Below are 25,903 nucleotides of genomic sequence, written 5' to 3'. Positions count from 1 at the left end.
GGACAATGACAGCAGCCCTACCACACAGGCAACCTGACGGAGATGTGGGTTTTTGAGACAGTCTGACATAATAGATGCCGAATCTTGGCCATCTTCTGAGAGGGTAGACTCAAGGACGTGTGGACCGAGTCCACCATGAACCCCAGGAACACTATGCTTTGCGTCAGAGTGAGAACTGACTTGTCCCCATTGACGATGAACCCCAAACCCTGCAGCAGAGACAGTCTGTTGCACCTGACTCAACAGTGTCTGAGGACATTGCACCATGAGGAGGATGTCGTCCAAATAGACAATCATCCAAACACGCTGACTCCGAAGGAACTCCACTGCTGGGTGGAGGACCTTGGTAAAGCACCAAGGTGCTGAGGACAGTCCGAACGGAAGGGCGGAGAACTCGTAACACTTGTGTCTCCATTACATAAGACACCTACGCATGGCAGCTGGTCTAGGCTTGACTACTGGCTGGTCGATGGTGAATTGATGGACTGGGTTGATGAGGTGATGCCGCTGGCTCGTACATTATCAGATCATAATCCAGTGAGACTGTCCTTACGCTATCCGAAGAGGGGGCACCGCCCGTTCACGTGGAGACTGCGCTCCGAGGCACTCCTAGACCCTATTTACGAGAAGACCGTGCACGACGCCATAGTGCAGTACTTCGCACTGAATAAAGGCACAGTGGATCGGGCGGTGACTCTATGAGAGGCCTTTAAGGTCACCATAAGAGGAGTGTGCATGGGTACGGCAGAGGGCATACTGCGCGATATACGACACCAACTGCAGAGAGTCGAGGAGGAACTGCGCGTCCTGGAAAGTGAGTATGCGTGCCGGCCCGAGATGCCAAAATTAGCTTGAATACAAGAGTTGATCCAGGAATATGACTCCTTCGCCGAGTCGGAGATCAAATATTTATCTCGTAGACATACGGCTAGGTGGTATGGCGAAGCAGGCAGACCGGGTCGCACGCTGGCATTTAAGATCAAAGAGCGTCATGACCAGCAACACGTTGATAGGATAGTGGATGACACAGGGATTGAGCATTTTGCTCCGGAAGCTATTACCGAGCAGTTCCGTGTGTTCTATGCGGATTTATACAGCACGAGAGGTTCAGTGCCAGCGTAGGATTTCGATAAGTATCTGGAAGATATTGCGTGCGCCTGGCTGTCCGATGTGCAGCGTAAATATCTGCCTCCCTATAGACGAACAAGACATAAAAATGGCTATAGCGGCTCTGCCAAATGGTAAGGCACCGGGGCCGGACGGGCTCACAGTGGAATTTTACAAAGAATACGCGGACTTGTTAGCGCCACATCTGTTGGAAGTCTACGTGGAGGCGCATGAAGAGGGGATACTTCCCCCTTCGTTGAGGGAGGCATTAATAGTCACCCTGCTCAAGAAAGACAAGCCGCCAGATCGCTGTGAGTCGTACCGCCCATTGTCATTAATTAATACAGATGCCAAGATTCTGGCAAAGATCCTTGCCACTAAATTGCAACCGCAATTACATGGCCTGATATTGCCTGATCAGTCTGGATTTATTCCGGAACGTTCCACCTCACACAATCTGCGTACACTCTTTTCTATGTTTCATGTATTAGACCCTACTCTTGAAGCTGCGGCGGTGTTGCTGGACGCCGCAAAGGCGTTCGACTCAGTGGAATGGCGATATATGTACCGGGTGCTACGCCGTATGGGGTTCCCCCAATGTTTATACAGTGGATAGAGGTGTTCTATGCGACTCAGTCGGCGAGAGTACGAGTAGGCGGGATTACTTCTGAGCCGTTGAGTATCAAACGAGGAACCAGGCAGGGCTGCCCTCTCTCGACGTTGCTTTTTGCAATTATCCTGGAACCGTTGGCCTGTGTCATACGGCAGCGGCACAGGGAGTCCGCATTGAACTTTAACCACCGGCCGGTCGCAATATCACTGTATGTGGACGATATGGTCCTCTTTGTGCTAGAGCCTTCTAGATATCTGTCACGACTACTGCAGGAATATGTGAGATTTGGTCTCATCTCTGGTTTACAGATCAACTGGGAAAAGTCCTATATAATCCCGCTCACGGCCGGAACTGCACAGCCCGGACTGGAATTCCCCCTAATGTGGTCTGAGGACCCGGTCAAATATTTAGGAGTGTGGGTACACCGAGACCCCACGATGGTCAGGGAAAACTATGGCAGAGCATGCTCGAAGCTGGAGGCCCTGTTTGAGACCTGGATTTCGTTATCGCTGTCACTCGCGGACCGCATTGCTTTAATTAAAATGGTCGTATTACCCAGGTTTCTTTACTTATTCGTGAATGTGCTGATAGTGCTAACCATGGCATTCTTCAAAACTCTCAGCGGCCACCTGCTACGACTGGTCTGGGGTGGCAGGGCTGCGCGGGTGCAATGGTCGACCCTCACCAAGAGCTACGAGAGGGGGGGCTTTGCACCACCTGATTTTTACGCATACTACCTCAGTGCGCAGACTCAATACCTCTACTATTGGTACAGACCGCATGCATTCACGCCGCATGTCGCTGATGAGGAGGGGGACACCGCCCCAATCCCGCTACATAGCGTGGTTACCCACCACTCGCGTGGTACCCCGAAGTCAGAGATCAACACGGTAGACGCTACGATTTCGGCTTGGCAGAGGATTGGGAGGTTGGCGCAGAAATTGCCGCTGTACGCGCCGGCTATGTATCTCGAGCATCATGCACATCTCTCGGTTACTGGCGAGGCGCCATCAATGAGAGTGCTCAGGGAGGCGGGTATCTCACATATGCGCGATGTTTATCCAAGTGGCACCTTCGTTGAGCAGGAGGATCTGCAGCATATCACAAACCAGTCGCTCCTCTTCCGCTTTGCGATACATAGATTGAGGCATGCGGTCCGCGTACACTACCCCAATTTTCCAGCTGAGCCCCCGGGATTATTGTCTTTGCAGTCAGTTATTACTGTCCCCAGTAATAAAACGCTGATATCCAATCTGTATAAACTCATTAAAGATGAGACGGTAGATGCGGTGGATAAGAGCTGGACTAAATGGAATGATTGTCAGCCGGCGGCTATCTCCGAGGATAATTGGAAGCACATTTGCTTGTTAACGGGGACACTCTGTATGAATGCTTACCTTAAGATCATTCATTTTAAGTACATACATCAGATATACTACACTCCGGCGCGTCTGTTCCGGTATGGGCTGCGTGAGTCGGCGAGGTGTGATCGATGTGGACAAGACGATGCAGACTTCATGCACTTGGCCTGGCACTGTAAGAAGGTGGCAGACTTCTGGGCTTCGGTGGTTGATTGCTTGCATGTAATTCTTGTGGTAGATCTCCCTTGCACCCCTCTAGTATGTCTTTTGTGTTGTGTGCCGCATGTGAGAGGGGCGAGAGGCACTCAGGTGCGCCTGGCGCTGTTGCTGGCTTCCCGTAGGGTAGCGATCACGTGGGGGAAGGGGCGTAGGCCTGTGGTCAAGGCATGGCTGACCGATCTGGTGTACTGCCAAGATAATCTCATTGTTTATGCGGAGGAGCTGCCCACCAGGTCGAGACCGAGAGACATATGGGAACCACTGCGATTGTATCTGCTGAATAAACATGAGTGAATTATGTGTGGGAGCGGAGTGCCGGGGGGGGGAGGGCGAGGCGGGTGCTGTGTATGGTAGAAGGGATCCTTTATCGGGAGTGACAAGCAGCGGACAGGAATCAGGGACGCTTGGACTGCACGAGGCCTAAGACACACTATTCGCAGTAGCTGCGAGATTGTATTTGTGTTATCTCTCTGTTTATTTTGGAGTTTCTTTAGCGCTTCTTCTTCAGATCTTCTATTTTGGATTTTACTGTCCATTTGTCTTGACATGTCAGTGATTCCACTAAGATATACGATAGCGATGTAAGACTTAAATGGTGATAAATGTAGTTGTTTTGACAAGTATTGTCCATTTGTCTTGACATGTCAGTGATTCCACTAAGATATACGATAGCGATGTAAGACTTAAATGGTGATAAATGTAGTTGTTTTGACAAGTATTATACGACTATACGATGATCCCTTTGTGGAAGAAGATGTTTGTATTTGTTCTCTTTATTTTGTGTATCTTTTTTGAAAAATGAAAAAAACAAAAAAAAAAAACCCTGGTGTCTCCATTGGAACTGTAGGAAATGGCGATGTGGGCTATGGATCGGAATAACCAAGTACCCATCTTTGTGGTCTAACCTCGCCATCCAGTTGCCCGGTAGAAGAACATCCCGGAGGAGATGAATCCCCTCCATCTTGAAGTGCCGGTACACCAACCATCCATTGAATTCTTTCAGATTGATGACCGGACGTCGCTCCCCCCCCCCCCCCCCCACTTCCCCCCCTCCCCCCACCACCTCCCCACCCCCCCACCTCCTCCCCTCCCCCCCACCTCCTCCCCTCCCCCCCACCTCCTCCCCCCTCCCGTCGGTCTTCTCCACCAGGAAGATGATGCTCAAAAACCCATGGGGATGTAAAACCGACTGGCAGATTGCCCCTTTGCGTAGAAGCTCAGAAACTTCCTTGTTGACGAGGAGGGCGTCTGCCACCGAAAAGGAGATAGGACGAGGAAGCACCTCTTGACGGGGTGAATCGTAAAACTCGATGTGAAACCCCGAATGGTCTGCAATACCCAAGCATCGTTTGTGACGGCTTTCCAGGCCTCCTGAAAGGACGCTAGCCGACCTCCAATGCAGACTTGAGGAGAAATCATACTTACCGCCGGGCGCAGGTCCGCCTGTGTTGTTCTTGTACCCTCCGCGGCCACGGAATCTTTGTCCTCTGGTCGGGTAAAAGTTGGTAAAATTTACGGTAGTATTGTATTGACCCCGCCCGGAGCCTTGTCCCCTACCGGGATTGTGTTGTCCGCCACGGCCGGTCGCGCTGCTCCTGTTAAGACCGGCCCCATTGGAAAAACGGGATTAAAAAACCCTATTTATGTTGGACTGGGCCTTGTCCAGGCTCGTGAAATTGGCCACAAATGTTCCCAGTTCCTTCACAAAGGGGTCTCTGAAAATACCCCCATGCACCTCTGCTCCTGCCTCTGAGGACGCCAAGCCTCTTAACTTAGGATCCAATTTGATAAGGAGTGAGCGCCTCTGTTCAGTTGGTAGGGCACAGTTGGCGTTCCCCAAAAAGATAATTGCCCGCTGGACCCAATTCGAGAGAACCTCGGGAGATATGGTGGAGCCCAACACCTTCGCCACCACCGCCATATCTAAGATCTTGATCATAGGCCCTACTACGTCAAAGAGCTTATCCTGACAGGAGCGCCAGGAGCGGTCTATACCCTTACGAGGGTCTTTCATATATTTGGCCTGGAAGGTGGCCATATTGGAGTCAAGCTCCGGTGTGTAGGCCACCTTCCCTTCCAAGGTGGGGCGAGGACACTCCGTCCTTAAACAACCTCTAGCATCCTTCTCCAAGGGCTTGTGGAGGCGGCCCGCCACAAACTTAGCCACCTTGTCCCCAGGCTGCCGACCGCGGATGAACTGTCTCATCTGGGTCAAGCATTCCTGAGGAATCCCTGGGCAATGCGGCGTTAGAACTGGCCGGTCGCCAAGACCACGAAGACCCGGCATCATCATCATCCGAATCCTCTGGGGAACCCCCATCAAGAGATGGAGAGTCCGGGCCAACGGATTCCGCGGGGTTCGAGACCAGAGAAGGCACAGGTGGTGGAACGGACGTCTTTGCGAGAAATGCGATCTTGAGGCAGTCGAAAGCGTCCAAATCCACCCCCTGGGACCCTCCCGGTCCCTCCTCCAAGCGACCCTTTTTTGGTACTGAGGGACCCTCCCCTGGGGGCAAGGTAGGTACTGACCTGGGGGTCCAAGTGGGAATAAGCCAACTTGGCGCATTCCACTATGATGCGGTTCGACAGACGCTCTTCCATGGGTCCCACCACATCACTCACACATTTGAATATGGATTCATCTACTGCCTCAAAGAACTGGTCAACTAGAGATAAGTACTGGATATGTTCTTCATAAAATTCCTCGTTACTCATCTTCTCCTGTTTGCTACAAACACCAGTAGACTGTAAAAATAAGTTGTATCCCCAGCCAAGAAGCCTGACTCTCTAGGTAAAAGTACCCTCCCTCTCAGCAAAAGGAGGCCTGCTAACTGGGGAAAAAAGGGGGGTATCCCCTTTATCTGTTATGGGCAGCCTGGCAGGCTGCAAAGATCTTGAGACGGGGTTAAACCTCGTTTTTTTTAGGGTGCTCAAGCCTCCAGCGTGCGGGTCCTCAGGTAATCCTAACAGGACCTCAGCCGCCTCCCAGCGCACTCAAGGCTTGTGGAGCCTAAAGAAGCAAACTTGCCCGCAGGCGTTCACGCGGCAGCGCCGCAATACGGACCCCCCCCCCCCCCAGGAGGCGTTCAGGTGTGGCGGTAGGGGACAAAGGCTCTCCGGACAGTTGATCTTGCACCGCGTCTCCTCCTCTGAGGAGGCGCGCCGTGGAGACTAACGAGATGCGGGAGCTCCCCCTGGCGGTTGTAATGGATGAGCGCACTATCCTGGGGCAGCCGCAAAAGGAGCAAACGCACTCCCGTGGGGGGAACCTGCAATTAAAAGGAGAAAAACCTTGACAAGTCCCCAAAAGGCGAGGCAGGGTCCCACCAATGTTTAAAACCGCACCCAGCCGCCCACTGCAAACGAAATTACCTTAATGTGAGAAGTTAGCCTGGCATATAATGTCCACAAGTTCTAGTGGGCACCTTGCACCAGTCTAATCGACCCTTATTGATGGTGGTTGTAAAGTCAACCTGATAGAAAGCTATCCTAGGGGTAGCAGTGACGGGCAGGCTTCAGGCGAAGTCTTCAGAGAGCGAATTAAGCGAGTTGTTTTACCAATTATAATCCCTTGAGTACGAAATGAAAGCACACCCCACAAGGTGTATATCAAATATATATGTATTTATTCTAAACACAACCCCTCTGCACTCTTTATGAGGTCAGCGGTAAAAGCACAATACAAGTTACTCAATTAGCATACGATAAGTTGCACAGTATACGTTATGCCCTAGGGGCCTCACAAACCATATACTAAAATAGTGGTATAAGAACCACGTGAGAATTAGAAAGCAGGCCTGGGGCCTGTGGAATCGCTGGGGCTGCTCTAAACAACCAAAGGTTGGGTAGTAGGAGGCCCAAGGGAGCCGCGTGCAGTGACTAAACACAGTCGCGGGTTACCATTGACTTTCTATGGGAAACGATCAAGTTGCAAATTTACAATTTAAGAACACTTCTGAATAAACTACGATGGAACCCTTTTGGACTTGGACACTAGGAGGGCCAATACCCTCGAGACTACCAGAGTACTCGTGTTACCTCACCCATGGAAGCCGGGTGCATAGGTCTCTTTTGGTGTCTGGTTTCGTCGTCGATTTCAATGGAGATCTGCAAAGAAGTGCTGCAGGCGACCATAGGAAAAGTGTCCGCGTGGATCGAAGAGCTGTAGAACCTGAAAGCAGAAGGGACAGAGTCTGGGTCACTTGCCAGTGACCAGGGCGGCGATAGGAAGATGCTACCAAATGTCGGGTGATTTCAGGTGAGGAGGTGAAGCTTGTCGCTTCAGCCACGAGGACCAGGAGGTGTTGACGACGACCAGGAGCTGGGTTCGAGCTGTCCCACGAAGGATCTAGTTGACTGCGGTGTTGGTATCCGGACTGGACCCAACAAGCCTTGGCAAACTCAACCCACGCAGGATCTCGAGATTGGCTTCCCGTGCAGACCAGCAAGGTCTGAGGAACTTCTCCTTTGTAGGGAAGTTGGAGCAAGCCTGGAGCAACCAGGAAAGCAAGTTAGATTCAAAGAAAAGTCTTTGGGGGGCTCACTAGCCAACAGGCAAGGAACTGCGAACACGCATGGAGCTGAGATGCAAAAGCAGGGTCCAAAGTTCACTCGTGGAGTGGGGGCCTCTGAGCTTCGGTGCAAATGGTGCTCAGGTCTGGGGCTTCAAGCACCCCAATGCCCAACTTCGAGATACCTCGTGAAGTAGGTGCAGCTTGCAAAATGCAGGATGTCCAGGAGTTCCGGTACCACGTCTCTCGTGTCCGCCACGGGTCTCAGCTTTGCTGTGACCGAAGGTCGGGGTCAGAGCTCTCTGGAAATCCGTGTCCTGTGTCGCAGATTCTTCGGGATCCAGCGGGAGCCTCGAAAATGAAGACGGGCAAAGGTGCTGTTGGTGCCTGTTTGAACAGGGTGGTCACTCCTTGACCACAAGGGAGATGTCTTCCGTTTTCCATTGGAAATGGAATGTCGAAGGTCCATGATATATGTTTCAGATTTTCGTCCAGGGTAATCTAAAGTCCTAGGGACTGGGTTCCTATACTTATACTAAGTTTAGGGCCTGGACTACCTTTAAGGTCCTTCCTATGGGTGGACCTGGGAAGGGGGTGGTTACACCCCTTTCCCTTTGTCCAGTTTCGTGCCAGAGCTGGGCAGAGTGCCCCAGCAACCGGTTTGAACTGGGAAATGCATGGAGCACCTTGTGTGCCCCAGGCAGTGTCTGGAAAGCATTCACTGAATGCAGCCCTCCCTGCCCCAATACACAAAAGCCTGTCTGGGGAGGTGCCAGCACCTCCTTGGACAGGAAACCTATTCTCCAGGCCTCCCTTGCCGGAGTTTCGTCCAGCAGCAGGAGGGCACACTCGTATCTGTGGCAGCAGCATCCATTTTGTGATGCTGAGGCTCTGTTTAACTTTAACCGGGTAAACCAGTAACTACATGTCTTCTCCCTCTAGAAGGGTGGAATGCTACCCCCGGCGCCAGAACTGGCGGGGGAGGGGTAATATTCCAAAGTGTTTGACACCTTACACAACATGTTTTGATAAAGCCAAACCAAAGTTAGCATTAACCGCGAGTATTATAATGCACTTAAGAGTATATGGTATGGCTATATCATAGAACAGCTATAAGGAGATGGTTCAGAAAGCTGCAGAGGGGCTCAGCTCATGCTAGGGCACCCTCTCACATAAAACCAAGCACCCTGCCTCCAGGATTGTTAAGGCCTGCCATAGGAGTGACGTATAGGTGTATATGTGTCTATATGTATATATAGATATAGGTATACTATATCTAAGTAAGGGGTGATTACACCACCTTACACAGGCTGTGTGAACAGACCTGTGGTGTCAGTTTGGAAGGCAAACCAGGGGTGGCACAATACATGCTGCAGCCCCTGGTATGCCTAGGTTCACCTATGCCCTGGGTACCTAGGGTACACTTTACAGGGGCTCACAAGGGTAACCCAGTAACCAATCTGTTATGTACATAAAGTACATGGAGTCCATTTTATAGAGAAAGCAGATAGACTGGGGCCCTGAATAGCAGGGTCCCAGGCCAACTAAGTCGAAAACCAGCAAAACACCAGGCAAAAAGTGGGGTAACCATATAGTCGGATATCCTCCTTCCTACACCTAACACTCCCAATAAACAGAGAGCACAAAGGTGAACTTATCTGTTGCTGCATAGCAGCGAAGAAAGAGGAGGGACAACTAGGATGGAAGGACTTTCTAAGGCATACTGACACTAAGGAAGGACTAAAAGACTGTGTTGCCATATGAACTCATGGGCATTGTAGTCTGGCTCAGACTTGTTGAACTTTAGATTTCAATGGTTTTTTTCCCTGATGGGGATAAAAGTTATTGATGTTTTAATAGGCTGCTCTGGAGTTATGTGGTAGAATAAAGAGAAGAGAGAATAAGCATAATCAGAGCCTCTGGTCCTGACATAGTATTGGTCAGGGATATTTGCTTACGGTTTTCAGCCTCTCCCACTTATTCCATCACTGGTTCAGAAGTTCAGACAAACGTCCCTCACACTGGTCTTAGTAGCCCCCACGTAGGTACGCAACCCTGTTGGAACTCTCGTGGTTCCACATCTAAAGCTCCATCCCACACCCTGTCTCCTCACTCAGAGCCATGGAGAAATCAGACTTCTCTTGTAGGGGATTTCAGTATGTATAATAGAAACAAAAAGAGGAGTATCCCCTGAAGGAACCGGAGGTTCTTAATGGGATATCAACAATGGTAGCAGAAGGACATTATCCTTTTGTTAAGAAACCCCTCACTCATAAACCTGCTTGGTGACATGCTTCATCATCGGGGTCCACCCTGATGGCCGAGTGCCATCCAGGTGTGCTGCGACACCTGACTACAGTGGAGCTGGTTGTTAGTGTTGAGTGCAAAAAAAGTGATGTTAAAAATTGTCCTGGTATAACTTGTAAAAAAAACTTTAATCAAAAGCTACTGGACAATAATAAAAAACAAAGTGTAGATACTGGTAGGTTATAATGAACAATAGTATCTATGTGTGTTATATAAAAGCGGGTCTACATGTTTCAACCTCAATCTCTTGTCGTTGAATTTGGCGGCATGGCTCCTGAGTTAGTACAGTACGGACATTTGAATCTCCCTCAGGACTGTATGGAGATATTGAAGGAGGCCAAACAACCATCTACACGCACGTCCTATGCATATAAATGGAAGAGATTTTGCATCTGGTGTGCATCTAAGAATGTGGACCCTACCTCCTGCAAGGAAGATGTCATCCTTCCTTACTTGCTCCTCTTGGCTCAATCTGGCCTTCAGTTTCATTCGATTACAGATCACCTGGCAGCTTTAACTGCTTATAGGAAATGCCCTTCACAAACTATCTTTTTTTAAATCCCAGTCATCAGAGATTTTCTTGAAGGATTGAAGAAAGTGTTTCCTCCCATTAGGCGTCCTGCGCCTCCTTGAGAGCTCACTGTGGTTCTTTCTCGATTAATGAGGGAACCGGTTGAACCCATTCATAAGGCTTCCCTTTAGCATCTGTCTTGGAAGACTGCTTTCCTTGTGGCTATAACTTCTGCGCGCAGGGTTAGCGAACTTCAGGCATTATGTTGTAAAGAGCCTTATACAGTCTTTCATTCCTCTAAAGTAGTGTAGTTCATATTTCCCTGATAGGCTCTGCGCATTGGAATAATATACACTATAGTTTTGACATAGGTCTGAAGTCAGTATGTCTCTATCGAGTACGTCAAACTTAATTACTTGTGTGTGCCAGCTAACTCAGAGGTCACTAGAAACTTCTCGAATGAACAAGAGAACAAGAAGGGATTAGTTTCTTACAACCGCATAAACATGACAACTTTGTTTCCCTCAGAATCGGAACACGTTTCAGAATAGTGGAAACAATAGATAGCAGTTTCACTCAGTCGTGCATGCTTCGTTTCTACAGAGTTTACACAGAAATAGACGGGCGTTTCAATAAAAAGGGTTTATTGAACAGTCTTATTTCTCGTGCAAGACATATGAACTGCTACAATCGTAAGACTGAATGTGAAGTATAATACGTACAGCGTTAGCTGTAAGATGAAATAATACTGCAATTGCATGGTTTGTAGCTATGACATATATTAATAAAAATACATACATAAATAACACAGGCTAAAATGTGAATACTCGTCTGGTGCTTCTAAATAGTTCTACCTCCAGTGTACCTAATCTAAGTGTAGTGCGAGGTAAGAAGTAGGTGCTGTTTTCTAAAGTATAGCTAGCTATAGTTTAGTTTTGCCAAGAGTCCCTCTAGGTTCTAGTCTGCTCCATACCTTAGAAGTAAAGAGGCTGGAATGTCTTTCCGGTGTCTCGATCTCTAACACCCCGCAAGGGAAGTCGGAAACACTGGAGCTGGATCCTCTGCGAGGAGGATGAAAGTGCATCAGGTGGGGGACTCGAATTCCTTCCGAACTTGCCGTGGCGAGCAGCGTAGCTGAGCCTTGCAAGTATGCAGCCAAACCGTACCGTGGTTTGCCATGGCAAGTGAAGGTATATTTATACCTTGAAGGTGTTTAGGAATGCCAGTATTGACGTAAAAGTCGGGCAGAGGAACATCATGAATGAACCCCTAAGGAATAGATGTTCATGCATAATAAATGTGTTCTTGGAGAAATCAATAACCCAAGCAAGGGGAAGTCCTAAAGGCTTAAGAGTATGTTTTTTCAAGAACTCGTTGTGACGTGGTTGGACGGATGTAGGGGACCATGCCTATATTTGGTTAGCATGGATAATGCCTAAATAAGAGTTGGATTTCTATGCCTAAATAGGGGCAAAGGAAATTGTGCCTATATAAGGGCATAAATCTGGAAACCTATATACGGTGTCTAAATCGACACACAACAGTAGTTATGAGGACTCAGCCTAAGTTCCTAACTAAAGTAGTTTCAACGTCTTATGTGAACAAAACTATTACATTGCCTACATTCTTTCAGAATCCTTCTGCTGAGAGGTCGCTTCATTCCCTTGCTGTCAGGAGGTTCTTGAAGTTCTGTTTCGACAAGACTAAGGATATCTGTAGATCAGATCAGTTATTTGTAAACTATGCCTCTGTCCAAACTGGTCTAGCTACCTCCAAAAAATCAATTTCTAGGTGGATTGTTTCCTGTATTCAGCTGTGTTATCAGAAAGCCAAAAGACTCTTCTTAGTAAGCCTAGGGCTCACTCTACCAGAGGTAAAGCAGCTACTGCGGCTTTACTCCTAACGTACTTATTTCAGAAATCTGTAAGGCTGCCACTTAGAAGTCAGTCCATACATTTACTAAGCACTACTGCCTAGACACTGATGCTAGGGCAGATGCTCAGGTTGGGCAGGCTTCACTTCGGAATCTATTTGCACAATAGCGTGGTTGTTCTCTGTTTCTTCCACTGCTGGGGAGTGTTTTTGGAATGGGCTATTCACATGATTATGACTATACACGGAAATCCCCTACAAGAGAAGGAGTAGTTTCTTACCTGTAGCTCCAGTTCTCTTGTAGGGGTATTTCTGTGATAGTCATAAGCAACCCGCCCGCCTCCCTGGTGGCAGACACAGGCGTACCCAAGACTCAGCAGAGACTGGTTCTTTACGCCTTCAAAAAGAACTGAAAGTAACTGCCTCTGGCTGTGCATTTTGGGATACCGGGGGTCTCTGGAGACTCTTAAAGGCACGGTATCCATTTGCAGACACATAATGGCAGCCTATAGGGGCTTCTCTGTCCAATCCTTTTCATCTCGATCATGAAAAAAAAGTTTTGTGAAGGGGAGTTTTCTGTGTGAATCTCAGTAACATTCCTAAATTTGAAAGTTAAACTGGCTATCTTTTTTCACTTCAAGATGAAGTACTGGCCAGTGAAGCCTAGTTGGTTAGGCTGCATTTTTGTATTTTTATCTCTGAAGTGTCTATGCAGGCCTTCCTGAAGATATATCTAATGAAGTGCTCCGGGGTCCACGCACATGGGCGGGACTATTCACATGATTATGACTATCACGGAAATATCCCTACAAGAGAACTGGAGTTACCGGTAAGAAACTACTCCATCCAAATCCCAGAGAACTCAACCTAGCGATTTGGCTCCTAAAGTCAAACTACCACCTGACTGAATATTCTCAGAGGCTAGAAAACCCACCACTAGAGCATGTTATGCAGCAAAAAGGAAATGGTTTGTTATCTGTTGTACCAACAACAATATCAATCCACTTGATTCTTCTGTACAGACCATCATGTTATCTGTTTCATTTACAGCAATGTGGATTAGCTTACACATCCACTCATTTACATCCAATAGCGGTAGCTTCATACTCGCAAAATAGACAACACTTATCTCTATTCAGAGTACCAGTGGTTAAAGCCTTCATGGAAGGATTAAAAAGAGCGATGCCACCAAGAATTCCCCCTGCTCCAGTGTGGAACTTGAACATAGTCCTTACAAGACTAATGGGTCCACCTTTTGAACCCATGCACAAATGTCAGTTACAATTCATATCATGGAAAGTTGCTCCCTCATAGCAGTAATCTAACAAAGGAGATTTGGTGAACTTCAGGCATTAACTATACAGGAACCTTTCTTTAAACTTCACAAGGATGGAGTGGTTCTTCATACCAATCCTACATTTCTCCCTCAAGTAGTTACTGCTTTTCATATCATAAATCAGTTTAGTTACTTGTGTTCTTTCCTCAACCTGATTCTGTAGCAGAACCAGCTCTACACCGATTGATGTTAAACGTGCTATACTTTATTACATAGAAAGAACCAAAGAATTTAGGAAAACAAAGCAACTATTTGTTGCTTTTTCTCCTTTTCACAAGGGCAATCCTATATCTAAGCCAGGTATTGCAAGATGGATTTTAAAATGTATCCAAACATGTTATGTTAAAGCAAAGAGAACTTTGTTAGTACCCCCTAGAGCGCATTCTACTTTCAAAATAGGGGCTGCTATGGCCTTCTTGGGAAATATTTCCATAGCTGATATTTGTAAGGCAGCAACATGGTCTACACCTCACACATTCACCAAACACTATTGTGTAGATGTGTTACCAAGACCACAGGCAAATGTAGGCCTAGCAGTACTTAAAACACTGTTCCAAACAACTACAACAGGTTAGCCACCGCTTTGGGAGTTTACGGCTATATAGTCTATGCAGAGCATGTGATCTTCAGCTCACATGCCTTGAATGGATTATGTTACTTACCCAGTAAGCATCTGTTCTTGGCATGTAGAGCTGTAGATTCACATGTGCCCACCCACCTCCTCGGTCTCCTGTAGTTGTAGTTCCTAATTCACATTCATACGCATGGACATCGCTATTCTATACATACTAACTCCATTCTCACCCTCTGTGGGAAAACAGTCTAACAATGGAGTCGATGTCCATGCGCCCTATCACCGAAAGGAGGAGTAACCTACCTCTTGACTGGAAAAACTTCTTCAAACAAAAACAACTTGCAAACATCCGGACCCAACACTAGATGGCAGGAGTATGCAAAGCATATGAATCTACAGCTCTGCATGCCAAGAACAGATGCTTACTGGTTAAGTAACATTATCCTTTTAACCTCACATTGCGTTGACTATGCTAAAGTTAAGCTGTATTTACCATTTATTACATTTAATCTCCTCTGTATTGTGGCATTCGTCAACATGTGCTGGAGATGGTGAAGCAGCAAAGTAGTATTTTAGCTCTTAATGATTCCAGTTTTTTGCAAAATGCCCTTTTTTATATCCCCACCTATGAATTCCCCTGACCCCTACCCAACATTTTTGATACCCCTTGCTAGTGCCTGAAAATAGCCTAGCAGCGGATGTCAGTCCTTTTTAATGTCCCCTGATTTGTGGCATTCTCATCAGTAGTCTTTTGAGACTGCCCGTTACAAAGTTTGTTCCCTACCAGCTTTGACTGACCTATTTCTTTATGTAACTTTGCAAACTGCTCCAGTGTGGTACTCCCCTTGTGAAATGTATTTGTTCTCAGTGGTAGCTGCAGAGCTGAAGAGGCATGCCAATAAAATGGAAAACACAATAGAGCGATTGCAACGGTGCAAAGTGTTGTATGTTTTGTCATCCTCTTCATCGTATTAATCTACCACACAATATAGTGGAAGCCTGTGCTGAGAATAGAAAGTTTTTTGTGTGTTCCTGAAACACTATGTTCAGCAGTAACAGTTCTAATGTCAGCATGTAGATTAAGTGGATTTACTTCCTGAAACATAATGGACCTGCTCCCATTCCTTTGCTTCGGAATTTGAAAGAGGATAGGCGACGATGAGAGGGCTCAGGTTTACATAGGAGCCCAGCTCTGGATATTTTTCATCAGTGCACTTGTAAGCCCACAGATTATTTAATATTAACTCGGTAAGACAAAGGATAGCTCCCACTGATCACCACTGCACTGACATGAGTCATCATCAGTGAATGCAGTTGTAACAACAACCATCTAATACATTCATGGCTTTAACTTTACATTCAGTCATTTATTTCTACAATAACTTCTCAATTAAGTAATATAATTCTCAAACAGTTCCAGTTGAATGTCCCTCAGTGCATTTATCACAATCGACACATCTTCAGGCTTATTTGTAAGGTCCCCGTGGTTAGACAACTTAAAACTTATTTCCCACTTGTGACCTTATTCACTAGAACAATACATAGAATGAAGGCATTTTTTCTTTTCTGTAAGAAGAGCCTATTAGGAGGCTAGCATTTCTGCTTGCCTCCATCCAAGCGAGCAATGCTTGGAATTTTCCACTTGAATTAAATGTCCAAAGCACTCACTTAACTTCCTCTGCGTTTTTTTCCTCCAATAGCCCTTGTAGTTCTCTTGTGCTCACTTCTCTCTCAAGCAAGAGTAGAGGAGGTGTAATCAAGCCTATCACAAATAATACCAGATGTGTGAATACAAAAGGCTTTTTGTTTTAATATGTATTACACTGTTTGTCAAATTTATTATGGGGTATCAAAATATATAGCATTCTTGATCTATATAATGGTATTATTTTCTGAACTTATGTGGCGTTTGCTGAACTTGCCTTAACCAAAACCTGCGCTACCTCTGCTTCCTTAGTAGTACGATACCAAGACTGTTCTTGGCTATGAGGACATGAGATGGACTTTTTGAAAACATAACTGTGAAAGACGCTGTGGGTATGGATTCCGGTACAAATTATTTGGCATTCCCAAATAACTGCAAGCATGGTAGCTGCCAGGTGCTTTATATGATGGAAATGCAGCCGCATGTCCCATGAATTGGAGGAAAAATACATATTTATTATGTTTTAAATTCTGCAGCTCCCTGCCAGAGGTTGGACCCAGCATAGATGATCTTTCCTTGGGTGCTCCTTAAATGTGCCAGAGTATCTCCTGCCACATTACAATATCGAGATTAAATGGAGCACTCTGCTCCTCCACTGAACACTTCTCCCAGGATAGACCCCCAAAAAATAATGGCAGCCAATCCCATTATGGTGTGTAAAGAAAGATATAAGCATTTTTCGGAACCAAATAAAAGTAACGTGTTCTACATTCTGGCTTTGATAATGCATGTATCTAACCGAACGTAAAGGAATGATGGTTAAATTGCCTGGACCATTTGTACTACTGCTGTAAAGAAAACTACCACTCGTCTAATAATGCAGATGCATAAGTAATGACTGAGGGGCCATTGTCATTCTGTTCTTCAGGACCATAAGTTGGACAACCCCAGTACTTGTGCAGAAAGTAGAACATGGCATGCCTGGACTACTAGTATGTTATTTATACTAGTCTCCCAAATAAAATGTTTGCAGACAGTCAGAGTAGATATCAATATAAAAGTGCACAAATTCAGCTTAATATGTACTGACTGCTAGTTAGATCAAGTCCTTTGTCACACACAAGATTGTTCTAATAGTCTTGGGTAACTGCAGGTGCTGGTACCTCGCCATGTCCCAACCAGGAACCTACGGTCAACCAGATGAATTCACTACCAGTAGATCAATTGAAAAAGCAAGTGAATAGTCCGTTCAGTGTTTAAACCCTAGACTATGGAGTGCTCTCAACATACTTCTTTATCACAACCAAACCATGTGCGATCCACAGTATTCCTGAAAAACAAACAGTTCAAACAAGCCTTCAACTAATATCTGGTGCAACGCAGTGCGAAATGAATTGAGTATTTACTCCTCCTTGATTAACATTTTCTATGATTGTCCATAGAAGAATCCCTTCTAGTACAGTACTTGCAATGTATTCCATACAACAACCTGGATATATGAGGATGTAACCGATAACGTTCAAGAAGAAAATACAAAAAGAATAATAAAATAAAGCGTTTGTCCAAAAATCGAATGGGATTCATCTGTGAACAATCACAGAAAAATGTTAATCAAGGAGGAGTAAATACTCAATTAAGTTCGCATCAGTACCTAATTGAGGCTAGATAGGTCGAGAGCCTCGAGTCAGTCTCCTCCACTTATTCAAAAACTTAGAATAATGGTGCAACACCGTGACTGAGAGCACCTCGTAGGAACTAACACCATATCCTTGCGGACTCTTAACCTACTTTGAGCTGTCATTTATAGTCTGAATGCCCTTTGTTAATATCCAAACGTAACACGTCCAATTTTAATTTAGTCTTTAAACTTGGACTTAAAACACAGCTACCCATCCAGCAGCACACAGTGAAGGGTGTCCCCAGTCATCTGTGACTCTACCATCAGTTATCCAATCCACTGAATGTTTGAGTAGCAGTAGGAAAGTGCTCTGAAGTGTCTCCAAAGCAACACGTATGTAAATGACATGACATAAAACCTAGCCTCCCCCTTCCAGCCCCAACTCTACTGTCTGAAATAATAAAATCCTGCAGCGAGTGTACTTAATCACCACTAATGAAACACTTGCACAGATTGGTCTAAAGTTACTGTATGTCCAATTTTAATGCCCTTTTCCTCTTCACAGATTATTGAGCACTGCCTCTCTTCCCTGTTCCCCGGCCACAATTCCCAAGTGGCACTTCATAGCACTTAGCCCTGACCACCCTTCAAAAAACACCATGCTTGCTCTTGGGTTCACTATGTCCACACTTGTATATATGGCATTTAGAAAATATTCCAGCTCTGAAACCTTCTAATTGTTTATGGTAATCCATTCTATTCAGAAAGCGAAACATATAACCAACCTTGAATTACTAAATAACATAAAATGATCAAATATCAAAGCATGGAACAATACATGTTTTCCGTAAGGATATTTTTGTGCTCATTGAGAAGATCAATGCATGTTAATGAGCTTTATTAGGTTCTGGGCCTTGGAATTAGAAGTAGGCAGCTTAAAGCATCCTTATGAAGACTGCTTGTGGGTTAAACAAAGACATACTAGGCACCATCTCAACATGGCAGGAATAGAATTCACTCAAGGGCTGAAGTTGAATTGAGTTTTGTCCTGCTGAGGACAAGCTTGATGAATCTGTAGGTGCCAGCACTAGTAGAGAAGAAAATTCTTCTCAGTTGAAAGTGGTGTGCAATGTGGAAGTGTTGCTGTAAAACCACACTGGTGAAGATAACATAGTCTGCTTGCAGCTACCCTCTGTGATGTTGAAATTCTAGAGGCTCCTTAGCTCAGGTGGCCAGTTGGTAGCACAGAGGAACATATCTTAGAGGGACTCTGATTTGATAAGCTTCTAAAGACAGGCACTCTTACACGCAAGATTATGCTAGAACGCTTGGATATTGAAGGTTGATCTGAAAAGAAAGGACCAAAAGCACTCTGTTCAGTTCCCCTCGGGAAATAAAAACAAACAGCAAATCAAAAGTTGGTGAATTTGCAGTTTCAGCCCATTTGCCCAAGTAAACCATTTTCTTTTTGTTTTCCTTTAGACTATGCAGTAGAAGAGCGGCCATCCCAGATGTCTGTGATGCAACAGTTGGAAGATGGTGGCCCTGACCCTCTTGTGTTTGTCTTAAATGCAAACTTGCTGGCTATGGTGAAAATTGTGAATTGTAAGTATTAACTGCATGGACAGATTTTAACTTGGTAACTATTTATGAGATGCTGAGCAAATTGGATACGTGATCCTTATCTGAATCCACAAAATGCAAATGGGCAGTCCCCCTCCAAAGTGCTCACTCATCTGTGTTTCACCAGATCATGTGGTCTCCAGTTAAAAATGTAAAATAAATGAAGTGTGTACTGTTTAAGCAACAGCTGTTGGACTGCTTGAACTAGTGATACAAACTGGATGGGAAGGCAGACAGATCAGTGACTTTACAGCTGCATTCATATACATTGACAGGTGACTACCCTTAAGCTGAGAAGAGTGTTTCCTTTCCCACATGCTGTTAAGTAGTGTATCAATAGCCTGAGGATTGAAAGGGCGCAGGCCTGATGACAAAAACCCTGACAGCAAGTCATCCCTCTCCGTAGATCCTCCAAGAATGCCCCGAAGCCTTTTCTGAAGGTTCCCATCGGTGACTGTCATGTCTATGCAACCAATCCCTGATCTACGCAACAAATGTACATAGTGGATGTCATTTTTAGGTCTCGCCTGGTGATGCAGCGCGAAAGCGCTGTCGCCAGAGAAATCTATTGTTATCGACATGCCTCCCAAGTGGTACAGACCGGGTCACACGCCGATTGTGGTCTGTGGACGCGCTTCTGAGACGCGCTTTCCACAAAGTGTGTACAGCTGGTGCGCGTTAATTAGGGTTCAGTCAACAGTGTGAACGCGCTCCGGAAGACGTGCTAGCATTTAGCAGCATGTGGGGCGCCTGGCGGCATGCCGAGATAATTAATTTCTGTTTTTCCGGCTTTGTTGTGAGGGCATGAGCGGCCGTCTTACTGGCGCCATGTGGTAGAAGCTCCATTTGACATTCATTTTTACGTGATATTACAAATCGTGCTTACTCTGATGCTGCTCGTATGCTATACATTTGTTGGTTTTCAACGAATCACTCATTTCAGTATGCATAGAGACCTAACCAGCATGCAGTTTCACTTTTGCCCCATTGTTGGAGCGGCTCGCAATGGCGAGTCCGCTCAGGAAATTAACTTGATATTGTGCCTTCATCTGCACAAATTGAGAATCCCCCACTCACCCGGTCTGGGGGAGGAGGATCCTCCTCAACAGTGGCTGGCTGCGGTGGAGCACTCCAGCTCCTCTACACATCTGGCTGCACGATGCGGGGCTCTCTCCATAGGCATGGGAGCACCGCACTGCTGTGTGCTGCTCTTCCTTTTTGGCGCTGGGGCTCTCTCTTCAGCACAAGAGCCCCGGAAGTGGACAGGCGCTGCCTGCACTGGCTGCACACGCCAACACTGGGCACAAGCCGCAGGGCACACAAAAGTTGCAGGTACTGCGCATGCGCGGGCAGCCCTCGCCCTCCCATGTCTCCTTCCCAGGCCGGATGTGAAGTTACTTTCTGTTTTGCTTTTTTATTTTATCTATTTCTTGTTATTATGAGAGGGCGTATGCATTTTTATTACATTTCGAACCTTGCCATCGACCGTGCTGATGAGTGAACTCTGTGTTCTCATTTTGTCTCGTGCTGCTGGATAGGTAAGTGTGACTAGACTGTGTGTAAGGCGGTGACAGTCCCTACTCGAAACAACGTCTGCATTTGTCCTGCTTAGGTCGTGTATCCTCAATTCAAGGTCCCTCTGCTCAGTCGCAATTTCCAATGCCACCCCCCTCCCCTCTGACCTGTTCTACCTGTACACCTGAGGCAGCCACACCCTGGGCTGCTGAAGGCATCCCCTCAGTTGTGTAGAATAGGCCGGCCTTTTTCATTAGCTGGCATCAAGAAAGGCTTGAAACCTTCCAATGTGGTTTTCGCAGTCGTTGCTAGCTGCCAAATGCCCACTAGATATCAAAGTTAAAATGACGGAGGGGCACCCGAGGACGCACCTGTGTCCACAAGGCGCACCTACGCCTAGCTTGGTCGCGTGTGCTGCCGTGGGGATCTTGCTTAAACTGAGACTCGAAGAGTTTTACTCATGCTGGCCTGTTTCCAGCTACAGAGTAGAAGCTGAAGAAAGCAGAAAAGAGGCAGGTGGCACGGACTTCATCACAGGCTTCATTTAATTGCCTTGGTCGCAGACTAAAGCCGTCAGGCTGAACTCTGGGCGCCGAAGGAGGGTGATTAACTTGATCCCGGCTGAAACTGCCAAGATAGTTTTGCTCTTACTCATTCCGGGGAGTTTTTGGAGCTGAACAAGTTCAGAACTGGATAAGCTACAAGCCCCCTTAGCCGCCTTCTCCACTCCGACAAATCTCTTACGCTGACGTCTGCCGAGAGTTTCTGACCAAAACCAGACAAGGGGCTTGAAAAAGTCACTGCAGACTGGCAGAGAAAATACACGAGGAACACCTGTTGGGTCTCCCTTAAATTGCGGAAAGAAAAAGTGGTAGTTTTGTGTAGCACCCAATCAGCTTGTGTCCGCTTTAACAGCAAATTCTTCTTGGCTGAACTAACGCCAAACAATATGCTAACCACATTCTTAGCTTAAGTTGCATCCTGAAAGAAATTGTTTCAGACATCGGCAAAAACGGAGGAATCTGCTGCGCGTGGTTTCTTTTTATGTTGCCTACTGGTTAGGAAGAAGTCGGTGTAAGGGAGCCTTGTGCTAGAGAGGGAGAGAGCACAGAACTGCTGACCAAAGCACTTGTTACCTTCGTTAGTCACAGCCCTGCTCATCTTTCAATGACTCCATGGACCGGTGGACGCAATTATCTTAACCGCTATCCTCCGTGTCTGGTATTTCTAGACTTGCAGGCTTCGGTAGCGCTCTCCATTAAATGGCTTCCCGTTCAATTCACTACTTACAGCGAAAGCTTTATTTTCTCACACCAACCCAAGCACAATTTCTGCCATTTGCTTGGCTATTAAGTTTTATACATTGATTGAACTGCTCTTTATATGTAATCCTGTTAAAAACAAGTATTTGCAGTGCACTATGTCTCGCATTTGAGAGAGTTTCAGCTATTTTCATCGTAAATGACAATGCCTTTTATTTATGTGGTTGGAAAAAATGCAAACGGTGTATAAACATGCCCTTTGTACTTTTAGTCCTTGCTTACGAAAAGGAAGACTGGCAGTAAAAGAGGCATAGTTACTGCCATTGTTGCTTCTTGTAAGCAACGACTGTAAGTACAAAGTGCGTATATACGCACTGCTTGCAGGTTTTTAAAATACGTAAGTAAAAGGCATTGGTATTTACAATGCCAATAGCTCAAACTCTTGCAAATGCGAGACCTATTGCATTGCAAATGCTTGTTACTTCTGCGAATGGCTATCTTCTCTCTGGACTGACCCTGTGATGTCAGCCATAACACTTGGCCTCAGACACCACTAGTGACTAGCACCTGTCTTCTTGTCAGAACCAGTTCAGTTCTCCTATTTCATGACATGGTCTGCCTGAGGCCTGCCTCTGGGTGAACTGACCTAAAGCCATAAACTGAATTAGCTGAAGCAACCACACACAAAATAAATCCTGTTATGCTGTGGGGTTTCCAGTTGCCATGGTGCACATATTAGGCTCTTTTCCTAGCATGGGCTCTGCTTGCTGTTGCTTGATACATCACTGTCAACCGGAACAATTTCATCACCTGAATGACTGAAGTTGCCAACTGGATAAAGGACAACTGTTTCAAACTCAGCACCAACAAAGCAGAAGTCATGATCTTCAGGAAGAACCCGTCACCATGGAATGCAACCTTGTGGCCGGTTGACATAGGAGCCATTCCCACTTCCCATGCCACAAACCTCTGGTTTGTCATCAGTAGCAATTGCAACATGACCGCCCAAGTCAAGACTGTTACAGCTTCCTGCTGTAACACTTTGGAGATGCTGAGGAGAATCTTTTAATAGTTCCTAAGCATCACCAGCAAAACCATCACACACGCTCCCATCCCTAGCAAGCTGGACTTTGGGAACACCCTCTATGCCGGGATGAGCAAACCACTCAACAGACTTCAAGCCATCAAAACTTAGGTATCCAGAATCAGTCTGAACCATTCATGCAGTACACACATCACACTTAACACTGCACCCAAAAGAGGTTCACTGGCTCCCCAGTAACCAAGCGTATCTAGTTAAAACTCCTCATTCACACCTTTAAAGCACTACACCACGCTGGCCTAGCCTACTTCAATAGCTGCATCTCCGTTCACAAATCCTCCAGACACCTACCCTTGGCAGGACTCCTACTTGCACACATCCATGCATACACAGAACCAGATCTGGCGTTTGGGCCTTCTCCTACATCTCTAATAAAGCATGCAAGGATGTACCACTACACATCAGAACCACCTCATCTCTCCTTGAGTTCTGCAAGAAGCAGAAGATATTGCTCTTTGATTAGCATCTCCCACCCTAGGCAAGGCCAGACGCACACCTGCTCAGTGCCAGGATACCCGCGAAGGTGACAGTGTGCTTTACAAATAAACATAACATAATTGTGGGGCATACCAGTAGTCTATATGATCTGTCCTGAGCCGAGAACTCGGCTAGTTCTAGCCTTTGAGGGACAGGAAGCCCAGATTCATGAATGCCAGAGCCCATCTCTCATACCGTCCCCTAATTTTGAAAATAAATTGCATCCTCCTTGGCCTGTGGTGAATTGAGGCTGGTGTGGTCGACCTGGTGCTGGCCAAGACCCAAGTGGGGGGTTTTCAGCAGGTCTCATTGGCATGCTCTGAGGTTGTGATACTGAATGGCTGCCTATTGGAGCTATGAGGATGCCTCTAGTTTTCCCATCATGAACTGGCTCCGGTGGCTGAGTTGTTTATAACCCAGCCTGTGCATGGGTTACTGCTTAACATTCTGAAGGCTGAACATTCTAGACTCTAACTGCCCACCTGCCCTAGCACTGCCTAAGTTGGCAAGCCAGCCTGTTCTGACCTAGGGGCAGGCACTCTGTTAAGGTCAATATGCAGCACCAGCATTGCATGGCTGGCAAACACCGGTTGTTATGAGATTTCTTGCCTCTTTTGGCATGGTAAGTAGGGGCAAGAGGACCTGGGGTAGGCAGCGGTGACCGGTTTTAGAGGACTTTGGGGCAACCAAAACAATAAATTGAAGCTCCCACTATTTGTAAGGGCAAATTTGGGAGAAGGGCGAATTTGTAAGGGCGAATCTAAGCTGTTTCAGATTGTGTTCATATAAGATTGCATTCTAAGAAAGTAAGCTACTCTCTGCTTAGTAGCTCATGTACTCTCAGCTTTGACCAAGCAGAGAATGCTGCTACTTGGAGGAGCATCTGTATTTTCTGCTGTGAATAGTGTCGGTATTCAGATTTTGGAAGTAATTTTTTCAGTTCAGAGGCAATTCTGGTCCTCTTGACCCATATTTGATGAGACCGCTTGCAATTCAGTTCTAAAATGTTATGAATTTTGATGATACAAAGGAAATGAAGAAAAGGTTTCTTTCTTGTGATCAGAGTTCTTTATAAAGGCAATCGTATTTGTGACCAGTTTGTCTTTCATGCTTAATTTTTGTAGAAGCTGTTGACATCCCCTCACGTTGGCCCAAATTGAACTGGCGTAGCCACTAACGAACATGTTATTGAGGAATGGTGCTTGTGCTAGGTGTTATCAAGGCAAGGCCAGTGGCAAAATACCTGCCTCTAGAGCAAGAGAAGTGTGCTGTAGTTTGGATGCATAGTTTGTGAGTGGGAAGAGTCCAAATAGAGGGAGCAAGGTTTATAGGAGCCCCTCCATGAACCATTGAATTGCTAACATCCATCTACAGTATGAGTGTCACTTTCACCTTTTAAAATGATCTGTTCTTTTGCATTTAAATCGGAGGTCTTGGGGGCGTGACCAAGGTGCTTCTCCATTGAGCTCCATGATCCTGGCCCCTGTCAAAGCCCACGATGCCGCTGAAAGTCCGCAACATAGGAAAGAATAAAGGTTCAAAAGCCTCATGGTCTTAACATCCAGCAACATGGACAATTTGCTAGTTTAGAAGTAGAGCCAGAGGATCTGAGCAGTGGCTTCCAAGATGGCAGCAGTATGAGTTGGAGCAATGGGGCAGACGATACAAAACTGCAGCTGCCATGTCTGTAGTAGCAAGAGACCGTGGCCCAGAGGAAGGATACATGAATTGCAGCATTATGGGGAACATCGGGTGATTGGGAGCCATTGAGGACTAATCTCTAGTGCTGGCGGGTGGCAAGGGGAATGGATATGGCAGTTTGATCGTGAATCCTCCCTCCATTATGTTAGCAGAGTGGACAGCTTACACTACGACTGCTCAGGAGCTGCCTTTACATACCGACCTGTGCCCCAAAGGATTTAAGCGGCTAGTCTTCTAGTAAGACACTTCTGGCGACCATATGGTGAGGCACTGCTTTATAAAACAGCCGATTATCAGAAAATGAAAAGCCAGTCCCATTAGAAGGACTCGGGGAATGCCCACAGGTAAAGATCTAAGGCAAGAACATGAACTGGATTGCGCTGAGGACATAGAAAAATGGGAACAGAGCTACGTTGTGACACAGTAAATTTTAAATTGACCTTTTTGGAGCACGAAGCCTAGCACATCCACATGGCTAGCACACCACTCACTCATTATGGCTGCAAATCAACCTAAGATGCCCAAAGCGAAATCCATTAAAGAAATGTT

At 46.3% G+C, this 25,903-nt stretch overlaps 1 protein-coding gene across 1 annotated transcript in view; it reads left to right on the top strand.

The window, feature by feature from the left end:
* ZFYVE9 (zinc finger FYVE-type containing 9) overlaps positions 1-25,903 on the top strand; it is a 676,896-nt gene that overhangs the window by 434,172 nt on the left and 216,821 nt on the right. The window contains exon 9 of the mRNA XM_078670659.1: positions 19,157-19,279. Coding sequence (XP_078526785.1) covers positions 19,157-19,279 — 123 coding nt within the window. The remainder of the gene's footprint in view (positions 1-19,156; positions 19,280-25,903) is intronic.

This window comes from Lissotriton helveticus, chromosome 1_2 (assembly GCF_964261635.1).
Source record: "Lissotriton helveticus chromosome 1_2, aLisHel1.1, whole genome shotgun sequence".
In the NCBI taxonomy this organism is placed as follows: Eukaryota; Metazoa; Chordata; class Amphibia; order Caudata; family Salamandridae; genus Lissotriton; species Lissotriton helveticus.
Note: the sequence above shows the minus strand (reverse complement) of the source record. Positions and strands in the feature narration are given on the sequence as shown.